The 17,200-nt window shown below is 47.3% G+C and overlaps 1 protein-coding gene across 2 annotated transcripts in view; it reads left to right on the forward strand.

Moving 5' to 3' along the window:
• Tep1 (telomerase associated protein 1) overlaps positions 1–17,200 on the forward strand; it is a 46,227-nt gene extending 29,027 nt beyond the window's left edge. Inside the window, exons 33-55 of one of the 2 annotated variants that reach the window (XM_055608650.1) lie at positions 81–195; positions 1,303–1,543; positions 1,734–1,851; positions 2,982–3,106; positions 3,242–3,341; positions 3,506–3,661; positions 3,786–3,998; positions 4,248–4,401; positions 4,497–4,709; positions 5,264–5,424; positions 5,771–5,884; positions 7,246–7,353; positions 8,649–8,781; positions 8,965–9,041; positions 9,122–9,251; positions 9,824–9,960; positions 10,095–10,219; positions 13,680–13,823; positions 14,680–14,779; positions 16,126–16,231; positions 16,338–16,555; positions 16,642–16,746; positions 16,966–17,200. In XM_055608650.1, coding sequence (XP_055464625.1) covers positions 81–195; positions 1,303–1,543; positions 1,734–1,851; positions 2,982–3,106; positions 3,242–3,341; positions 3,506–3,661; positions 3,786–3,998; positions 4,248–4,401; positions 4,497–4,709; positions 5,264–5,424; positions 5,771–5,884; positions 7,246–7,353; positions 8,649–8,781; positions 8,965–9,041; positions 9,122–9,251; positions 9,824–9,960; positions 10,095–10,219; positions 13,680–13,823; positions 14,680–14,779; positions 16,126–16,231; positions 16,338–16,555; positions 16,642–16,746; positions 16,966–17,088 — 3,216 coding nt within the window. In that variant the 3' untranslated portion in view covers positions 17,089–17,200. The remainder of the gene's footprint in view (positions 1–80; positions 196–1,302; positions 1,544–1,733; positions 1,852–2,981; positions 3,107–3,241; positions 3,342–3,505; positions 3,662–3,785; positions 3,999–4,247; positions 4,402–4,496; positions 4,710–5,263; positions 5,425–5,770; positions 5,885–7,245; positions 7,354–8,648; positions 8,782–8,964; positions 9,042–9,121; positions 9,252–9,823; positions 9,961–10,094; positions 10,220–13,679; positions 13,824–14,679; positions 14,780–16,125; positions 16,232–16,337; positions 16,556–16,641; positions 16,747–16,965) is intronic. The other variant, XM_055608651.1, reaches the window with a different exon arrangement.

Here is a 17,200-nt window from a genome sequence, read left to right on the forward strand (position 1 = left end):
TGTAGGCATGCTGTAACACTAGCCTGTTCCTCCTCACCAGCCCAAGCACATCCCTAATGAACCCAATCCACTCTCCCCAGCTCCAGAGCGGGAACCATGGTCTCCTCGAAAAGCTCCTCACCAATCTCCATGTGGCGGCGGCATATCTGGAAGTGGGTCTAGTCCACGACCTCCTGGAGGCTTATGTCCTCTACGGTGAGAAGAGTCATTGGGTTTTTCTTCTGAGATATGGGATACCCTGCTCAAGGGGAGGTGTGAAGAACAGCCAACTTCCCATTCCAACTCAAAAAGGCCGAAAGCGGAAGCAAATGATTCTTAGGAGACCCCTTTGCTTCAACCTGTTAGTTTCTCCGTTTATACTGTACAGAAAATTATCTAGGAAGTTTGTTAAAATTGCAGATTCTAAAGTCACAAGATTCCATTTCCTTAGGTCTGCAGGGTGGACCCAAGTTTTATACTTTGGGTCCTGGGTTCCTGGTGTGAAGTTCAGAGGGTCACACTTTGAGACTTAGAATTTTTTTTTAATATTTTTATTTATTTTATGTATATGAGCGTTCTATCTTCATGTACACATACATGCCAGAAGAGACATCAGATCTCAATATTGATGGTTATGAGCCACCATGTGGTTGCCAGGAATGGAACTCAGGTCCTCTGGAAGACCAGCCAAGTGCTCTTAACCACTGAGCCATCTCTCTAGCCTGAGACTTAGAATTTTAAGTATACCATATAATTATACGTGGTGCCAAAGTTAATGGAGTCTAGGCTGACTTCCCAATGATATGTTCCTTGTTTCTGACCTCTATTCCTTCAGTGTGTGTGTTTGTGAGTGTGTTTGTGTGTGAGTGTGAGTGTGAGTGTGACTGTGTGTGTATGTGAATGTGGGTGTGTTTGTGTCAGTGTGTATGTGTTTGTATGTGTGTATGTGGGAGTATGCATGTGTGTTTGTGTATGTGTGTGCATGTGAGTGTGTGTGTGTGAACACAGTCACTGACAGAGTCCAGGGGAGCTGTTAGCTCTTGCTCTCCACCTTACTCCACTGAGGCAGGGTCCCTCACTGAATGTGGAGCTCACTGTCTTTTGGTGAGGCTGATGGTCAGCAAGCCCCAGTGGTTTCCTGTCTCCACTAGCCCCAGCTCCAGCCCCACACTAGGGTTACAGGTAATGTGGCCACACCGGCTTTTATGCGGGTGCTGGGGATCTGAACTTGGGTCTTCAGGCCTGTACAGCAAGCTCTCCAACCCGCTGAGTCATCTCAGCGACTCTCGATCTCACTCTTCCCTTCTGTTTTTTTAAAAATAGCTTCTTCAAAGTCTGAAGTGAATCAGAAGCTCCCGGAGGCAGATGTTACTGTCTTCCATACCTTCCTGAGGCAACAGGCTTCACTGCTCACCCAGTACCCTCTGCTCCTGCGCCAGCAGGCGGCCAGCCAGCCTGTGGACTCACCTGTTTGCAGCCAGGCCTCCCGGCTGACCCAGCGATGGCACAACCAGTTTATGCTGCGATGGCTTAATAAACCCCAGACCTTGAAAGATCAGCAAAAGTAAGACCCTTGCCCCCAGCTCTGGTAAGCCTTTCAGAGAACAGCAACAGCTCTTGCAGAACAAAAGAAAGGACAGACTAGAACTGCCACCGAGAGGGGGATTCAGGCACAGAGGTACAGAAGTTGATTCCCATTAGCTTTCTTTCCCTCACTTCCTCTTTCTTCCTACTTTTTTTCCCTCCCTCTCTAGCTTGTCTCTGGCAATTTCCTCATCCCCAACTGCTGTGGCCTTCTCCCCTAATGGACAAAGAGCAGCTGTGGGAACTGCCAATGGGACAATTTACCTGCTGAACTTGAAAACCTGGCAGGTATGATGCTGAAGACAAGACAGAGTGACCATCAGAAAACTCTCACTTCCCTGAACGTCTAGGCAAGCCAAGCACTTCCTTAACACCCTAGTTGATTCAGCAACTTCATTCAACTCATATCAAATTAGACATCTTGGTCAAAGGCTCATTCAACACCTGGCTGTGGTGGTTCACGCTTGTAATTCCAGAATCAGGGTGACCTGGACGGGAGGATTTTTGAGCTCAAAGTCAGCCCGGGCTATCTATCTTATCTATCTATCTATCTATAGATCTATATCTATCTATCTCTGTATCCATTTATATAGATCTATCTATACAGATATCGAGATATATCTATAGATAGATAGATGGATGATAAATATAGATATTTAGCTCAGGCTGGCTTTGAGCTCACAGTCTTCTCTCCCCGGTCTCCCTGATAATATATGTGCATAGTTATATGCACATTTATACATATATATATATATATATATATATATATATATATATATATATATATATGAACGTATACATACATACATACATACATATTTATTTCAAGTCCAGCTGGGACTGCATAGAACAAAATGAAACTCAAACAACAGCTATGTGTGTGCAGCATTACCGTGCAGCTTCCATTCAAAGCCCATTACTTAGGATTTCAAGGAATATAGGGCACAGAACCAGGACCCAGTTGTTCACATAATAAGGTCTCTGAGAGTTGTGTAGCTAGAGGAGGACCTTGAATGGAGAAAGGCCTGCCCTCCGGCTTGCCCAAGGAGCTTTAGCAAAGACACGGGAGAGAATGGTAAATGGCTGTGAGTGATTGCAGCAGCATGTGCTAGCAGGCTGCAGGGAGGAGACACAGCCACAGCTTGCTCTTCTTACCCACATCACCCCCTCGCCCCTGTGTTCATGCCCTTATGAACACTCTTTCCCTAGAACCCTGAAAAATCTGTGGAGTAGGAAAAGGTCACCCTGCTTTGATGAGGAGGTTCCCTTGATCCTGTGTTTGGGCTGGGATTGTAGACAGCCAAGGACTTAAGCCCTTTTTGCCTTGGCCTCCTTTTTGTGGCTGGAGCCTGGAATGGGTTGCATGTGGAGGGCTGTAGGAATCAGCTGAGCCACGCGTCCTGAACTTCCTGTTACAGGAGGAGAAGGCTCTGGTGAGCGGCTGCGATGGGATTTCCTCTTTTGCATTCCTCTCGGATGGTGCTCTTTTCCTTACGACCTTCGACGGGCTCCTGGAGCTTTGGGACCTGCAGCATGGTTGCTGGTAAGTGGATCCCTTCCTTACATGGTGGCTGGTAAGTGGATCTCTGAGTGGGAAGCCCTGAGAGAATTGAGTGAGGAGGGAGCCTAATTGCCAGACAACCCCAGGACCCACCCCGACTTTGTCTTTCTGGGGCAGGGTGTTCCAGACCAAGGCACATCAGTACCAAATCACCGGCTGCTGCCTAAGCCCAGACCGCCGCCTGCTGGCCACTGTGTGTTTGGGAGGATACCTAAAGGTAACCGAAAAGTGACCCTAAACTTTGAGCATACCTGATTTGTTGCTCAGCATGGCAGAACTGTTGACTGTCCTAGGGAAGCCTTGCTGAGGCAGGGGCTCTGGGGCTGAGAGGTTCTGCCACTTGTCTTCAGCACCCTGGTTTCTCTTCTCTTTCTTCTCCAGCTGTGGGACACAGTCCATGGACAGCTGGCCTGTCAGCACACGTGTCCCAAGTCCCTGAACTGCATTGCCTTCCACCCAGAGGGGCAGGTGGTAGCCACAGGCAACTGGGCTGGTAGCATTACCTTCTTCCAGGCAGATGGCCTCAGAGTGATCAAGGTAAGGAAGTCCTGTGGAGCTCTCCAAGAGAACACGCAGGCCAACAGTGGAAGTGGAGGATGCCAGCCACCTTCCACATCATTTTGAGCCTTTGCTGTTGTTTCTTTTCTTACACCCCATGTAGGAACTAGGGACCCCCGGAGCCTCTATCCGTACCCTGGCATTCAATATATCTGGGAAGGCTGTGGCTGTAGGCCGGATAGATGGGACAGTGGAGCTGTGGGCCTGGCAAGAGGGTACACGGCTGGTGGCCTTCCCTGCCCAGCGTGGCTCTGTTGCTTCTGTTCTCTTCTTGCATGCTGGAGGCCGGTTCCTGACAGCTGGAGAAGATGGCAAGGTGAGTTTTCGGAGGGCCTGTGGTGGGTTCAGGGACAGAGTAGCAAAAGTAGGGGTGTAGTCAGGTAATGCTGGGAGCCGTTGTTGAGGGTCCTGGAGGAATTTGGATGGAGAGGGAGAGAGAGAGAGAGAGAGAGAGAGAGAGAGAGAGAGAGAGAGATTTTCTGAAGTCTTTTGAAGGAAGATGGCATAGGGGATGGGGACCACACAGTGGAGGGAAGTATCTTTAAACTCTTTACTCGCATCCTAGGCTCAGTTATGGTCAGGATTTCTTGGCCGGCCCCGGGGTTCCCTGGACTCTCTTCCTCTTTCTCCTGCACTCTCTGTGGCTCTCAACCTGGATGGTGACCAGGTGGCTGTTGGGTACCGAGAAGACGGCATTAAAATCTACAGAATTTCTTCAGGTATCAGAAGGGGAGTAGATGGGTTTACACCTTTGGAAAGAAGGCTTCTGCTACCTCCTTTCTTTCTACAAATGTCTTTCTTTCACATTTTCTAGGTTCCCAGGGAGCTCAGTGCCGAGTGCTAAATGTGGCGGTGTCCGCCCTGGTCTGGCTGAGTCCCAGAGTTTTGGTGAGTGGCGCAGAAGATGGTTCCCTGCATGGCTGGATACTCAAGGGAAGCTCCCTTCACTCCCTGTGGTTATCATCCAGACACCAGAAGCCTGTGCTGGGACTGGCCACCTCCCAGGAACTCTTGGCTTCTGCCTCAGGTACGACTGAGCAGTGTTATTAACCCGTTTCTTTGCAACACGCTTTCTAACTGCAATCACATACGCTCATCAAAATCCATGCACACACAGTTTTTATCTGCAACTTTTAAAATGCTTTTGAATGCACTCACCTTGCGTAATGATGCTAGACTTTTTCTAGAGAGAGGAGACGGGGAGCAGAATGGCCTGGGTCCTCTGGCAGGGAGAGGTTTGGTCCTCATAGACGAGTCGAGAGTGACCTTGAGACCTTGAGATAAGCAGCGTCTGCAGCAGCTGCTGTGTAAAGTGGGGTGGGGAATTGCAGACACACCGGGGCCACAATCCTGACCTGGATTCTGCCCCTCAGACGCTGGGGTGCCGGGCATTCCCTGCTGTGTGCTCAGGTAGTGACTGGGCCTTACCCAGGACCTCTACACGTCCTGCTGACTCACCATCCCGCTTCCTTAGAGCTGTACTCTTAGATGCTGGGCTCTGCTCCCGTGGTTTCTTTTGGCCTCCTGGGCCAGTCTTGCTTCTGCTTCCAGGAAGCACTTTCCTTTCTATTCCCCATGCAGAGGATTTCACAGTGCGACTGTGGCCCAGGCAGCTGCTCACACAGCCGCATGAGGTAGAAGACTTCCCTGGTGCTGCTGAACTCCGGGGACACGAGGGCCCAGTGTGCTGCTGCAGCTTCAGCCCGGATGGAGGCATTTTGGCCACTGCAGGCAGGGATCGGGTGAGCTGCAGAAGGGTGTCACCCCGGGCCCCACAGCCCTTCGGTCCCTAGATTCCTAAATAGTCTATTTCCCGTTGCTTCCTCGAACTTCTTCATCTGCCAGATCTGCAAGTGGGTCTGCCTGCATGCCTTCCACACTCTCTCTTCTTTCCAACTTCCTGCTTGAAACCAGGCGTGGTGTTAGGGGTGTGTTAGGAGATGAAGGCAGGAGGATCAGATCATTAGCTAGGTGGGTAGTCCAGGGCCAATTTAGGCCACATGAGATGCTAAAACAACACCCTATCTGAAAAGACTTTGGCATTCCTGTGATCTGTGTCCTGATGGAGCCCTGTCCTTGCCTTCCCAGAATCTCCTCTGTTGGGACGTGAAGACAGCCCAAGCCCCTCTCCTGATTCACTCCTTCTCCTCCTGTCACCGTGACTGGATCACTGGCTGTGCATGGACCAGAGACAACGTACTGGTGAGTGAGGGGTTCAGAAGGAGGTCGCAGAGCCCAGCAAATACCCTGAAGGAAAACACTAATCTCCGTTCTAAGGGTTAATAATAGTCATTGCTAACAATTGCTGGGTGCACAGTATATGCTAGGGTTTGACGTGAGCTCAATTTTATCTATTACCGCAGCTAATCTTTACAATACCTTTATGTCTTCCTCACAGACAAGAAAATTGACCCCAGAAAAGCATTCCCAGGGTCAGGCCAGGGTTAAAGCTGAGCCAATCAGCGTTCTTTTTATTTAAATTCCTTACACTTTTATGCGCATTTGTGCATATGTATGGATGGATGTGCTGTTGTGCCATGGTGTGTACATAGAGGTCAAAAGACAACTTGGGGGTTATCAGTGCTCTCTTCTCACACGTGGGTTCTAGAGTCTGAACCTAGGTTGTCGGGCTTGGTGGCAAGCAGCTTTACCCACTGGGCCACTCCACCCTCCTTGAGCCAATAGCCATTCTCATAAGGAAAGGCCCTCTGCCTTCTTGGTATTAGATATTGAACTCAAGGCCTTGTGTGTATTAGGCAGATGCTCTGCCATCTAGCCATCCCTGTAGCCCAGTGGTTCTCAACCTTCCTAATACTGTGATCGTTATTGGTGGTGGCCATAAGATTGCTTTTGTTGCTATTTTATAACTGTAATTTTGCTACCGTTAAGAACTGTAATACAAATAGCTGAGATGCAGGGTACCTGATATATGACCCCTACGAAAGGTTGTTCTACCCCCAAACGGATCATGACCCACAGGTTGATAACCACTAGTATAGCTCATGGTTGGTTTCTTTCTTTCTTTTTTTTTTTTTTTAATTTTAAGATGTAATTTGAAAAGAAAATTATTTGTGTCTAGGCGTGGGCTTGTGCGTGTGAGTGCTGTGCCTGTGGAGGCCAGAAGAGGGTGAGGAATTCCCTGAAACCAGAGCTGCAGGCCATTGTGAGCTACCTGATGTGTGTGCTGAGGAGCAAATGCATACCTTCTAGAACAGAGCAATTTTGTAATTGGAGCCTTCTCCAGCCCCAAAGCCCATGTTCCTGACAAGATTACAGTACTGTCTCCACAGCTTTGGAATTCCTGGATGTGAAAGACATTGCTGTGATTTATTTGCTCCTAAGGCATGAAAGTAATCTCAGATTATTTTCTTGGGGTTTGTGAAGCATATTTTCCCTGTGTAGAGGGGGAAGAAAGGACCCAGGCTTGGTGCTGATTGCCTTTAATCTTAGCTTAGTGAGTTCCAGGCCAGCCAGAGCTACATGGTGAGGCCCTGTTTGAAAGCCACACAAACAAAATGCTAGAGGAATTTTGATGATCTTGCCCCTCTCGCTTTTGACTGCAGGTCTCCTGCTCTAGTGATGGCTCTGTGGGACTCTGGGACCCTGAGGCAGGACAGCAACTTGGCCAGTTCCCAGGTCACCAAAGTGCCGTGAGCAGCGTGGTTGCTGTGGTAAGGCGGTGGACTTCACGAGTGTTCTCTGGGAGGGTCAGGAGGATCTGGGAGACTGAAAGCATCAAGTGTCTAATTCAAAGGCAAATAGTAAAAGTGGGACACTTGGGACTAGTGGTCGATGTGATGGGTGCCACGTACAAACATATCCTCTTAGTATTACGAATTTCTGGCAAGATTTTCTGAGCCCCTCAGCTCTGTGTTCTGAGGCCCTCTCCCTTTCACATCCTCTAAGTCTCTGATGTTTACCCTCTCCTCTCTGGAGGAAGTTGAGGGTCTTGGCCAGGTATTTTCTGGTTCTTGGTGTTTTAATCAGGAATTAAATAAAAGCACACAGAGAATGGGCTGAAGAGTTAGCTCAGCAGCTAAGAGCTCTTCCAAAAGACCTGAGTTCAATTCCCAGCACCCACCTATTTCCAGCTCCAGGGAGACCCTGAAGCCTCTGCCTTCCTTAGGCAATTCCAGTCATGTGCACATGCCCCCACACACACAATTTAAAAAAAAATTAAAGCACACACAGATTGTGAAAGCAGAGTAGTAATTTTATTCAAAGCAAAATATTGTATTGGTAAGATACACTGTCACTGGACAGTGGTGGCATGTGCCTTTAATCCCAGCACTCTGGAAGCAGAGGCAGGTGGATCTCTGTGAGTTCGAGGTCAGCCTGGTCTAAGAATAAGTTGAAAAAGAAAAAAATACGCTGTCATGAGTGAAGAGCCCCAGGCTGTTGGCTAGGGCTTGTGTAAGGTCTGAAGGAAGGAGGAGTTTGGTTACTAGGAGTGTAGGGTGTAGCTTGAGTGGTTCTCTATCGATAGACTTGGGTTAAATGAGCTTCTGCTTGCTGCATATGTCTTTTGCCACAATGCATCTACTTTTAATTATTTGTACACCTAATAGGGACACAGTTTGCTTTATTAAACATGCATCCAAAACCAGCTCAGGCCAGGTCAGTCTCCCTACGCTCATACCCTGATGGGAGAGAGTATGATTGGATGGAATCTGTTTGTGTTTGATGGATGTTAGGGGGAAGATAAATGTATTCCATTGTTCAGAGAGAGGATGTGTATAGCTCTGTGCAGGTGGGGGACTTGAGTTGCTGACAGGTTTTAGGTGTGTTTGGAGAGGGGGCTATGCTTAGTACATGCAGGTCAGGGTGTCAGGTGAATTATCACAAGACGGTTGTGTGCAGACTCCAAGCAGGTACAGTCCAAGGCTACTAAACTATTCCCTCTGCTGCTTTGTTTCTCATGTCCTGCTCGCTGTGACTGTTCTCTGACACTGTGATCTGGGGATAGGAGGAACACATTATATCTGTGAGCCGGGATGGAACCTTGAAAGTGTGGGACCATCAGGGTGTGGAGCTGACCAGCATCCCTGCTCATTCAGGACCCATCAGCCAATGCGCAGCTGCTTTGGAGCCCCGCCCAGGTATCAAACTGTCAGCCCTTCCCCTTCATCCCCTTTTGTTTCCCCTTTTCCTCTTTTTCTTTTTCAGTACTAGAGATTAAACCTAGGAACCTAGGGCCCCATGCTTGCTAAGACAGCACTCTATTACAATCCTTTGCCACTAGGCCTGGCCATTCCTTCTGAGTTGGTTTCCTGTCTTTTCAGCTGGACAGCCTGGATCTGAGCTTCTGGTGGTGACCGTTGGGCTGGACGGGGCCACAAAGTTGTGGAATCCCCTCTTGGTGAGTTCTCTGCAAGAACTGGGGTAGGGAAGTGATAGAGAAGGTGTGCAGGACAGCCTCTGCAACCCCCTTCTTCCTAGGTGTGCCAGATACATACTCTCCAGGGACACAATGGTCCAGTCACAGCAGCCGCCACTTCAGAGGCCTCAGGCTTCCTGCTGACCTCAGATGACAGCTTTGTACACCTCTGGCAGATACCTAAGGAAGCAGGTGAGTAAAGGGGAGGGGAGGTAGCAGGAAAGGTGACTGCAACAAGGAGTGCCTGGGGTAACCTTAGAACTCTTTATCCCTTCCAGGAGCCCTGGTGTTTCCTTCCTTCCTTCCTTCCTTCCTTCCTTCCTTCCTTCCTTCCTTCCTTCCTTCCTTCCTTTTTTCCTTCCTTCCTTCCCTACTCCCTCCCTCCCTTCCTCCCTCTCCCTTCCTTCCTTTCTTCCTTCTTTCCTTCCTTCCTTCCTTCCTTCCTTCCTTCCTTCCTTCCTTCCTTCCTTCCTTCCTTCCTTCCTTCCTTCCTTCCCTCCTTACCCCCCTCCCTCCCTTCGTTCCTCCCTCCCTTCCTCCCTCCATTCCTCCCTTCCCTCCCTCCCTTCCTTCCTTCTTTATTCTTTTTTTGAGACAGGGTCTCACTATGTAGTCTTAGCTGGCCTAGAACTTACTATGTAGACCAGGCTGGCCTCAGAGAGATCCACCTGCCTCTGTATCCCTAGTGTTAAGATTAAAGGTGTGCACCACTATTCCTAGCTCAGTAGCAGAGCCCTCAATGCATCAGTTCCTTTCTTTTCCAGATGGTAAATACAAGCCTAGGAGTTCTGTGGCCATCACTGCTGTGGCATGGGCACCAGACGGCTCTGTGGCAGTGTCTGGAAATGAAGTCGGGGAACTAACACTATGGCAGGAAGCCAAGGCTGTGGCTACGGCACAGGTGTCTTAGTCTATGTGAATTCTGTCTACCTTAATGGAACTTCCTTGGGTGGGAGTTTTGCCTGCCTGTGTGGGAGGGGAAAGGTTTATGCTTTGTTCCTCAAAAGTACTGAACTGAACTTGCTTCATACACAGGCTCCAGGCCGTGTCAATGACCTGATCTGGTACTCGGCACATTCATTCTTTGTTCTCAGTGCAAATGAAAAGGTCAGCGAGTGGCAGGTGGCCGTGATGAAAGGTTCAACGTCCAGAACCTCCAGGTGAAACAAGACAGCTGCTGATGGGAACATCAAACTGTGCATACCTAGGCTTTTGTTTTGATCTGTGTGTGCCTGCTTAGGGGTGAGGCTGTGGTAGGATGTCTGCCCCTGGCTTTATCAGTTGTTTTCCAATTACGTTTATTGATATTTTTGGATATATGTGAGGAGGAACTGGCTATGTGGGGTAGCTAAGTCATATTGCCTTACCCTATTTTATCTGTGACTAATACCTGTAGAATCTGAGGGAGGTTAGCAGAAATAGTACCTTTTTCTGTTTATGTCTTTATGGTCTTCACCTATGTGTGCAGAGGTCACAGAACAGTCTGAGGGAGTTGGCTCTCCTGCTAGCATGTGGGTTCTGGGGATCAAACTCAGTTCGTTGGGGTTGCCAGCAAGTGCTTTTACCCATTGAGACCTCTCACTGGCCTTTGGTTTTGTCAATTTAAATGAAAAATTCTTAAGTGCCTACTTGGTGTCAAGTTCTGGGTCAGACAGTGTGGTACCAATGAATTGTTTTTACTTGTTTGTTTGTTTGTTTGTAGGCAGGGTCTTATTATCTTGTTCAGCCTTTCAGATCACAGTCCTTACAACAGAGCCTCTTGAGTGGCTGGAATTAGAGGTGTGTGGTACCAAACCCAGCTCAATTTTTAAAAAGCCTCCAGTAGCTCAGAGCTGTGCGGAGTCTGAGAAATATTAGCAAAGAGATGGTTTTTAAGATTAGGCATAAAATGCTGGGCACGGTGGTGCACACCTGTAATTTTCAGCACCCGGGAGGCAGAGGCAGGTGGATCTCTGTGAATTCGAGGCCAGCCTGGTCTACAAAGTGAGTCCAGGATAGCCAAGGCTACACAGGGAAACTGTGTCTTGAAAAACAAAACAAACAACAACAACAGAAGATTAGACATAAAAAATGAGGAATTTTAGGGACCAGTCAGGAAATGGAATGGAATGGTGTTCTAGAAAAGCAAATAGTGTTAACATAATCCATAAAAAGAAATGATGTTAACAAACTTTATGGAAGGCTGTGTGTTCTCAGAGTATCCTTTCTGTGTGTGTGTGTGTGTGTGTGTGTGTGTGTGTGTGTGTGTGTGTGTGGTGTGCATGTGCTTTTTCAGGCCTGTTCACATAGAGATTAGAGGACAATTCTTGGAGTTAGTTCTTTCCTGCACCTTGTGCCTAACATCTTACTGGCCATACGTGGAGTAATTCTGGATGTAGCCAAGACCTTGGATTCCTAGAGGGGATGGAGAAGGTGGTAGCCAAGAAGTTATATGGTGGTGGGGCATTCCTTTAATTCCAGCACTCAGGAGCAGAGGCAGGTATATCTTTTTGAGTTCAACATCAACCTGGTCTACACAGAGAGTTACAGGCCAGCCAGGGCTGCCTAGTGAGACCCTGTCTCAAAACAAAACAAACAAAAAACAAAAACAAGAGAGAAAGAAAAGAAACAAAAAACTAGCTTGTAGAAGGCATAGTCCTGAAAATTTCAGATGAAATAATTATCCAAAGTGTGTTTATTCTTTTGAGTTTTTTATTTGCTTGTTTGTTTGGTTTTTGTTTTTTTTGAGACAGGGTTTCTTTATAGTCCTGGCTGTCCTAGAACTCACTCAGATCAGGCTGGCTTTGAATTCAGAGATCTACCTACCTCTGCCTCCTGAAGGTTGAGATTAAAAGAGCTATAAGCCATCACCCAACTTCATTATTTGGGGCTTTGATACTGGAATCAAACAGTACCCTATGCATGCCAAACATATATTCCAGCATTGGTCAATGCCCCTACATTGCGATCTGAATTTTAGAGGAAGAATGTAAAAGGAATTTCTATTCCTCTGTTTTAATTGTTATCTCAGAGGCTACTGTCTCTGTCTGTTAACCTGGGTCTAGCCCTGGACGCTTCTAGCCTCTGTACAATCTAACCTAGGCCTAAAATGTTTTCAACCTTTGAGACTTATTGCTTAATAAGCTCACCCTTTTTTGTTCTTACTTAGATTTGGTTGGCTGGTTCAAACTTAACTGTTCTGACTCTAACTCTCCTCCCAGCTGACTTATTCAATCTGGCTTTTCTCTTAGCCTCTAAATTGTTCTGCTCGGCCTCAAACCAGCAACCTTTTCGAATCTTCTTGCTCCTCATTCTCTGGCTTGACTGTCTTCAACTGTCTAGCTTGTTTTTTTTATTCAACCTCTCTAAAACTCTCCTGGTAAAACTGCCTTCTTTCCCTCTTCCTCCCTTCCCCCTCTCCCTCTCTTCTTCCTCTCCCTCTGCATTGCCCATTAAGTAGCCTCCCTTGCCTCTGTTCTCATGAAAGTTGGGTATATCCTATCTGTCAAATCTTCCTGATTTTTCACTTTTTTTCCACTTAATTCGATCTCACTTTCAAACATGGGTTCTTCCTTTTACAAACTAACTTATCTTCATTGTTTGGGATTAAAGGCCTATACCACTATGCCTGGACCCAACCTTTTCTTTACCTGAAACTTGCTCTGTACCAGGCTGGTCTTGAACTCAGAGATGTACTTGGCTCTGTGTCTTGGATTAAAAGACCTAGAAGGTCTTTGGATGTCATCTCTTGCCAAAGCAGCCATGTTCTGAATTCAAATTCCTTTATAAGAGAACATGATGGCAAGAAAGAGGATAGAGTTGGCAGAGACATGATGATGGTAGGGAGATCTCTTACAGCTCGTTCTGGCTTCTAGAAAGAAATAATATGGACTCTGGCTTGGGCAGTAGACATGAGAAGGAAAGATGCAGAACTGAGCATGTGCTGAAGGTGTTGTGGGATATCCACCAGAGAAGACTGCTGGGATGTGGGTCTAAGCCAAGAGAAGTCTTTATTTGCCAGCCAGAGTCTACGCTGGATGTTTAGGATCCCAGTGTAGCCCTGAGTCTATCTTAGTGTGAGATTTTAAGCACAAAAACCATGTTCTGACTTAACATACTTCAGTGAACAAGAACAGTTAGCCAGAAGCACAACTACAGAAGTCAAAAGCAAGGTTAGTACATTTAGAGATTTCATAGACCTATGGACTTAGATGGATTAGGTCTTTGTTTTCATTTTGGCTGGTAGTGCTGTCTACATGTTGAGTTTTATGGCCATTATGGAGTCAGTTGTGCTGAGGTTTGGAGGCCTACTAAGTTCTGGGGCCCTGTGATGGAAGGAAGCCTCCACTGAGCTTATTGATGGGGGCAAAAGACAGCAATGTTAGAGAATTCCCTTTTGAGCAAGCAAGAGAGAATGATGGTGGATGTTGATGTAAGAAGGGCAGGTGCTTGGAATACAGCTCAGTGCTGGGGTGCTCTGGTCTGATGCAGATCAGCAAAAGCAAGCCAGCGTGCTCATAGGACGTGTGGAGTGTATCAGTCATTGTGTTTTATACTCCATCCATGAGAAGTATGTAGAAATGAGCCAGAGGCCAGCTAAAGAAGTGACCTTCGCTGTTTCTCTGTGTCTTTTGACTACAGTCTTCACCTGAAGCGAGTTCTGCAGGAGGACCTGGGAGTCTTGACAGGTCTGGCTTTGGCCCCTGATGGCCAGTCTCTCATCTTGATGAAAGAGCATGTGGAATTACTACAGATGAAGCCTTGGTCGACTCCATCTTCGATCTGGTGAGATCCAAAATGCTTTTCCCTCTTGTGCTGAAAAGAAGGAAAGTGGTTTAGAGGTTACTCCGAGACTGAGTCAAACTCAGGGTAAAACACTGGGGTCTTTTTAAAAAATGTATTTTAAAAATTAAAAAAAATGTGTTTATTTACCTTACATACTGATTGCAGCTCCCCGTTCTCCTTCCAGTGTCCCCCCTCTTCCCATTCTTCCCTCTCCTTCTCCTCAGAGAAGGGGGAGGTCCCCATGGGTACCAACCCTCACTGGCACATTAAGTCGCTGCAGAACTAGGCACATCTTCTTCCACTGAGGGCAGTCAAGGCAGCCTGGTTAGGGGAATGGGATTCAAAAGGAGGTATCAGAGTCAGAGAGGGCCCCGCTCCAGTTGTTGGGGATTCACATGGAGACCACGCTGTACATTTGCTGCATATGTGCAGGGTCCCCATGCATGCTCTTTGGTTGGTGGTTCAGTCTCTGTGAGACCCCACGGGCCCAAGTTAGCTGACTCTGTAGGTCTTCTTGTATAGTCTTTGACCCCTCTGGCTCCCTCAATCATTCTCTCAGCTCTTAGGACTCCTTGGGCTAGTATTTGGCTATGGGTCTCTGCATCTGTTTCCATCAGTTGCTGGGTGAAGCCTCTCAGGGAATTATGCCAGGCTCCTGTGTATAATCATAGAAGAGTAACATTAATAGAGTCAGGAACTGGTTCTCTCCCATGGGATGGGTCTCAAGTAGGGCCAGTCTTTGGTTGGACATTCTCTCAGTCTTTGCTCCATCTTTGTCCCTGCACACATTTTGGGCTGAAGGTTGTGTGGGTGGGTGCACTGGGGCCTTGGGCCCAGCCTCTTTCTCCCTTGGAAGCAGCAGGCGGTATGCGGCGCACTCTTCGATACTGTGCACGAGCAAGGAGTACGGTGTATTTTACCTGCAGCAGGGCGACTCTGAATCCCTTTCCCTCTTGGTGAGTCCTGTTTGGATGTGTTAAAACATCTGTCTAGAGCCAATGCATTTAAACACTGGAACCCATCAAGGAGGATAAAAGGAAGGGAAAGGCAGGTGGTTCGCCCTTTTCCCTTCTCCTGGAGCAACTCTATTTTAAATCACTGGATGCTGAGTTCCTGTGTGAGATTCCATTGTGCAAAAAAGGGTTGTATCATTTTGAAAATCAGGAACCTAGGAGGTCCTTCCTTCCTTCCTAACCTACGCTGCTTCCTCTTTAATTTTGAGAGTCTCACTATGTAGCCATGACTGACCTGGAACTCAGACAATGGCTTGCCCCTGCCTCCTGAGGGCTGGGAGGTGTACGCCATTGTACCTGGTTCTTTTTCATCTTTTTAATTTTTTTGTTTTACATTTGTGTGTGTGTACCTGTCTGTCTGTGTATGGGCACTTGTATGCCATAGTGTGTGTGTGCAAGTCAAGGGTTGGTTTTCTCCTAACATGTGGGTTCTAGAGATCAAACCCGGGTTGTCAGGCTTGGTGGCAGTTGCTTCTCCCCAAGTCATCTCTCTCTGGCCCCTAGTTTGTGCTCTTTCTTTCTGTCTTTCTGAAGCAGGGTTTCTCTGTGTAGCCCTAGATATCTTAGGACTTGCTCCATGGAGCAAGCTGGCCTGGAACTCAGAGATACTCTGCCTCTAACTCCCTAAAGCTGGGATTAAAGGTGTATGCTACCATGCCCAGTCTGTCTTCTAGTTTTCTTAAGTGTGTGTGTGTGTGTGTGCGCGCGCGCGCGCGCGCGTGCGCACGCGTTTCTTGTCTCTGTCAGTGTTAGCATTTTGAGGGCAATGGCTGCATCATGTCTCTGTCATGATGCGGTTACTTCATAGTTTTAAACTTACTGATTTGAGTATGTCAAAGCTAGATTGCATTTCCAAGATTCCTGAGGTCTCTTGTTTCTGGAAAGTTTATGAAATAGCAGAACATGACATTGAGTGCTGACAAATGGGAAAATACAGGCATGTCGTTGTTCTGACAAAGGATGCCAGACACAAACATGTCCACACTACAGTCGATTCTGCCACCATCTTTCAATGTGTGTGTGGGGGTGTTCTCCCACCAACTGGGAATGGGCAGGAGAACATCAAGATGGTAGAATGTTTTATGTCTTCACCTGTGGGGACAGCAGGGGTGGATTTTTATATGCATCCACATGATGCATGTACTTTACTTGTAGACTTTTTTTGTTGTTTTGTTTTAGTTTGATTTTAATGTTCTTATCTTCTTAGAGCATCTTAGATTATCTTAGGCTTTGTTATCAGAGTTCTGTCATAGACTAAACAAATTACCTACCCACCTATCCTTTCACAGGAGCAGAAGGAGTCAGGAGAGCTTGACAAGATCCAGGACTTCAATCTGAATTTAAATAATCCTAGTGGGTCCCCGGTATCTATCACTCAGGCCAAACCTGAGTCAGGTTAGTGGGAGTACAAAGACCAGAGGAGCCCTGGGGTGGCTTGGGGAGGCTGCTGGGTCCCAAAGGCCTGATACCTGGCTTTCTAACTCCACTCCTAAAATGACAGAGTCATCATTTTTGTGTGCCACCTCTGATGGAATGCTGTGGAACTTAGCTAAGTGTACCCCAGAAGGAGAATGGATCGTAGATAACATCTGGCAGAAAAATGCAGTAACACCTAAAACTGAGACTCTAAAATCAGATCCATCTCTGAATTCGGAGTTTGATTTCTCTTCAGAGAGCTGGCCAGAGCCCATATGTTTAAAGGCACGTCAGTGCAAAAAGGTGAGCTTGGGGATGGTCATAGAGGGAGGGAATTCTAAATCCTTCTAAAGCCTCCCTTGACCTCATGTTGGTCCCCTCCTTTCTAGATTCACTTGGGCTCAGTCTCGGCCCTCCATGTGCTTCCTGGATTGCTGGTGACGGCTTCTGAGGATAGAGATGTGAAGCTGTGGGAGAGACCCAGTATGCAGCTGGTAAGTGTGGGTCTGTGTGTGCACCATCGAGTGAGCTGAGAAAGGGCTATTACAAGCAAGCAAATTTAGGATAAGGAGGGGCAGAAGATGAAAGCAGTTTACTTCAATCTTCCAGTGGCCTGTTTCTAAGGTATTGATTTAAGAGAAAGATAAGTTAATAAGGAGAAATCCTCCCCCCGGTCTGTAGCTTCACCTTCCCCATTTCTGTTCCTGTTTCAGTTGGGCCTGTTCCGATGCGAAGGGCCAGTGAGCTGCCTGGAACTTTGGCTGGAGCCCAACTCTCCCCTGCAGCTTGCCATGGGAGACACACAAGGAAACTTGTATTTTCTGTCTTGGGAGTGAAAATGTAGTATAGGACAAAGATGATGTCACTGTACTAGATGATGTAAACCTGAAGACACCAGTGTCTGCATTCTTAATAAGATTATAAAAATAAAGTACTGGAAGATCTTAA

The sequence above is a fragment of the Psammomys obesus genome, unplaced genomic scaffold (assembly GCF_907164565.1).
Source record: "Psammomys obesus unplaced genomic scaffold, mPsaObe1.curated_primary_1811, whole genome shotgun sequence".
Lineage (NCBI taxonomy): Eukaryota > Metazoa > Chordata > Mammalia > Rodentia > Muridae > Psammomys > Psammomys obesus.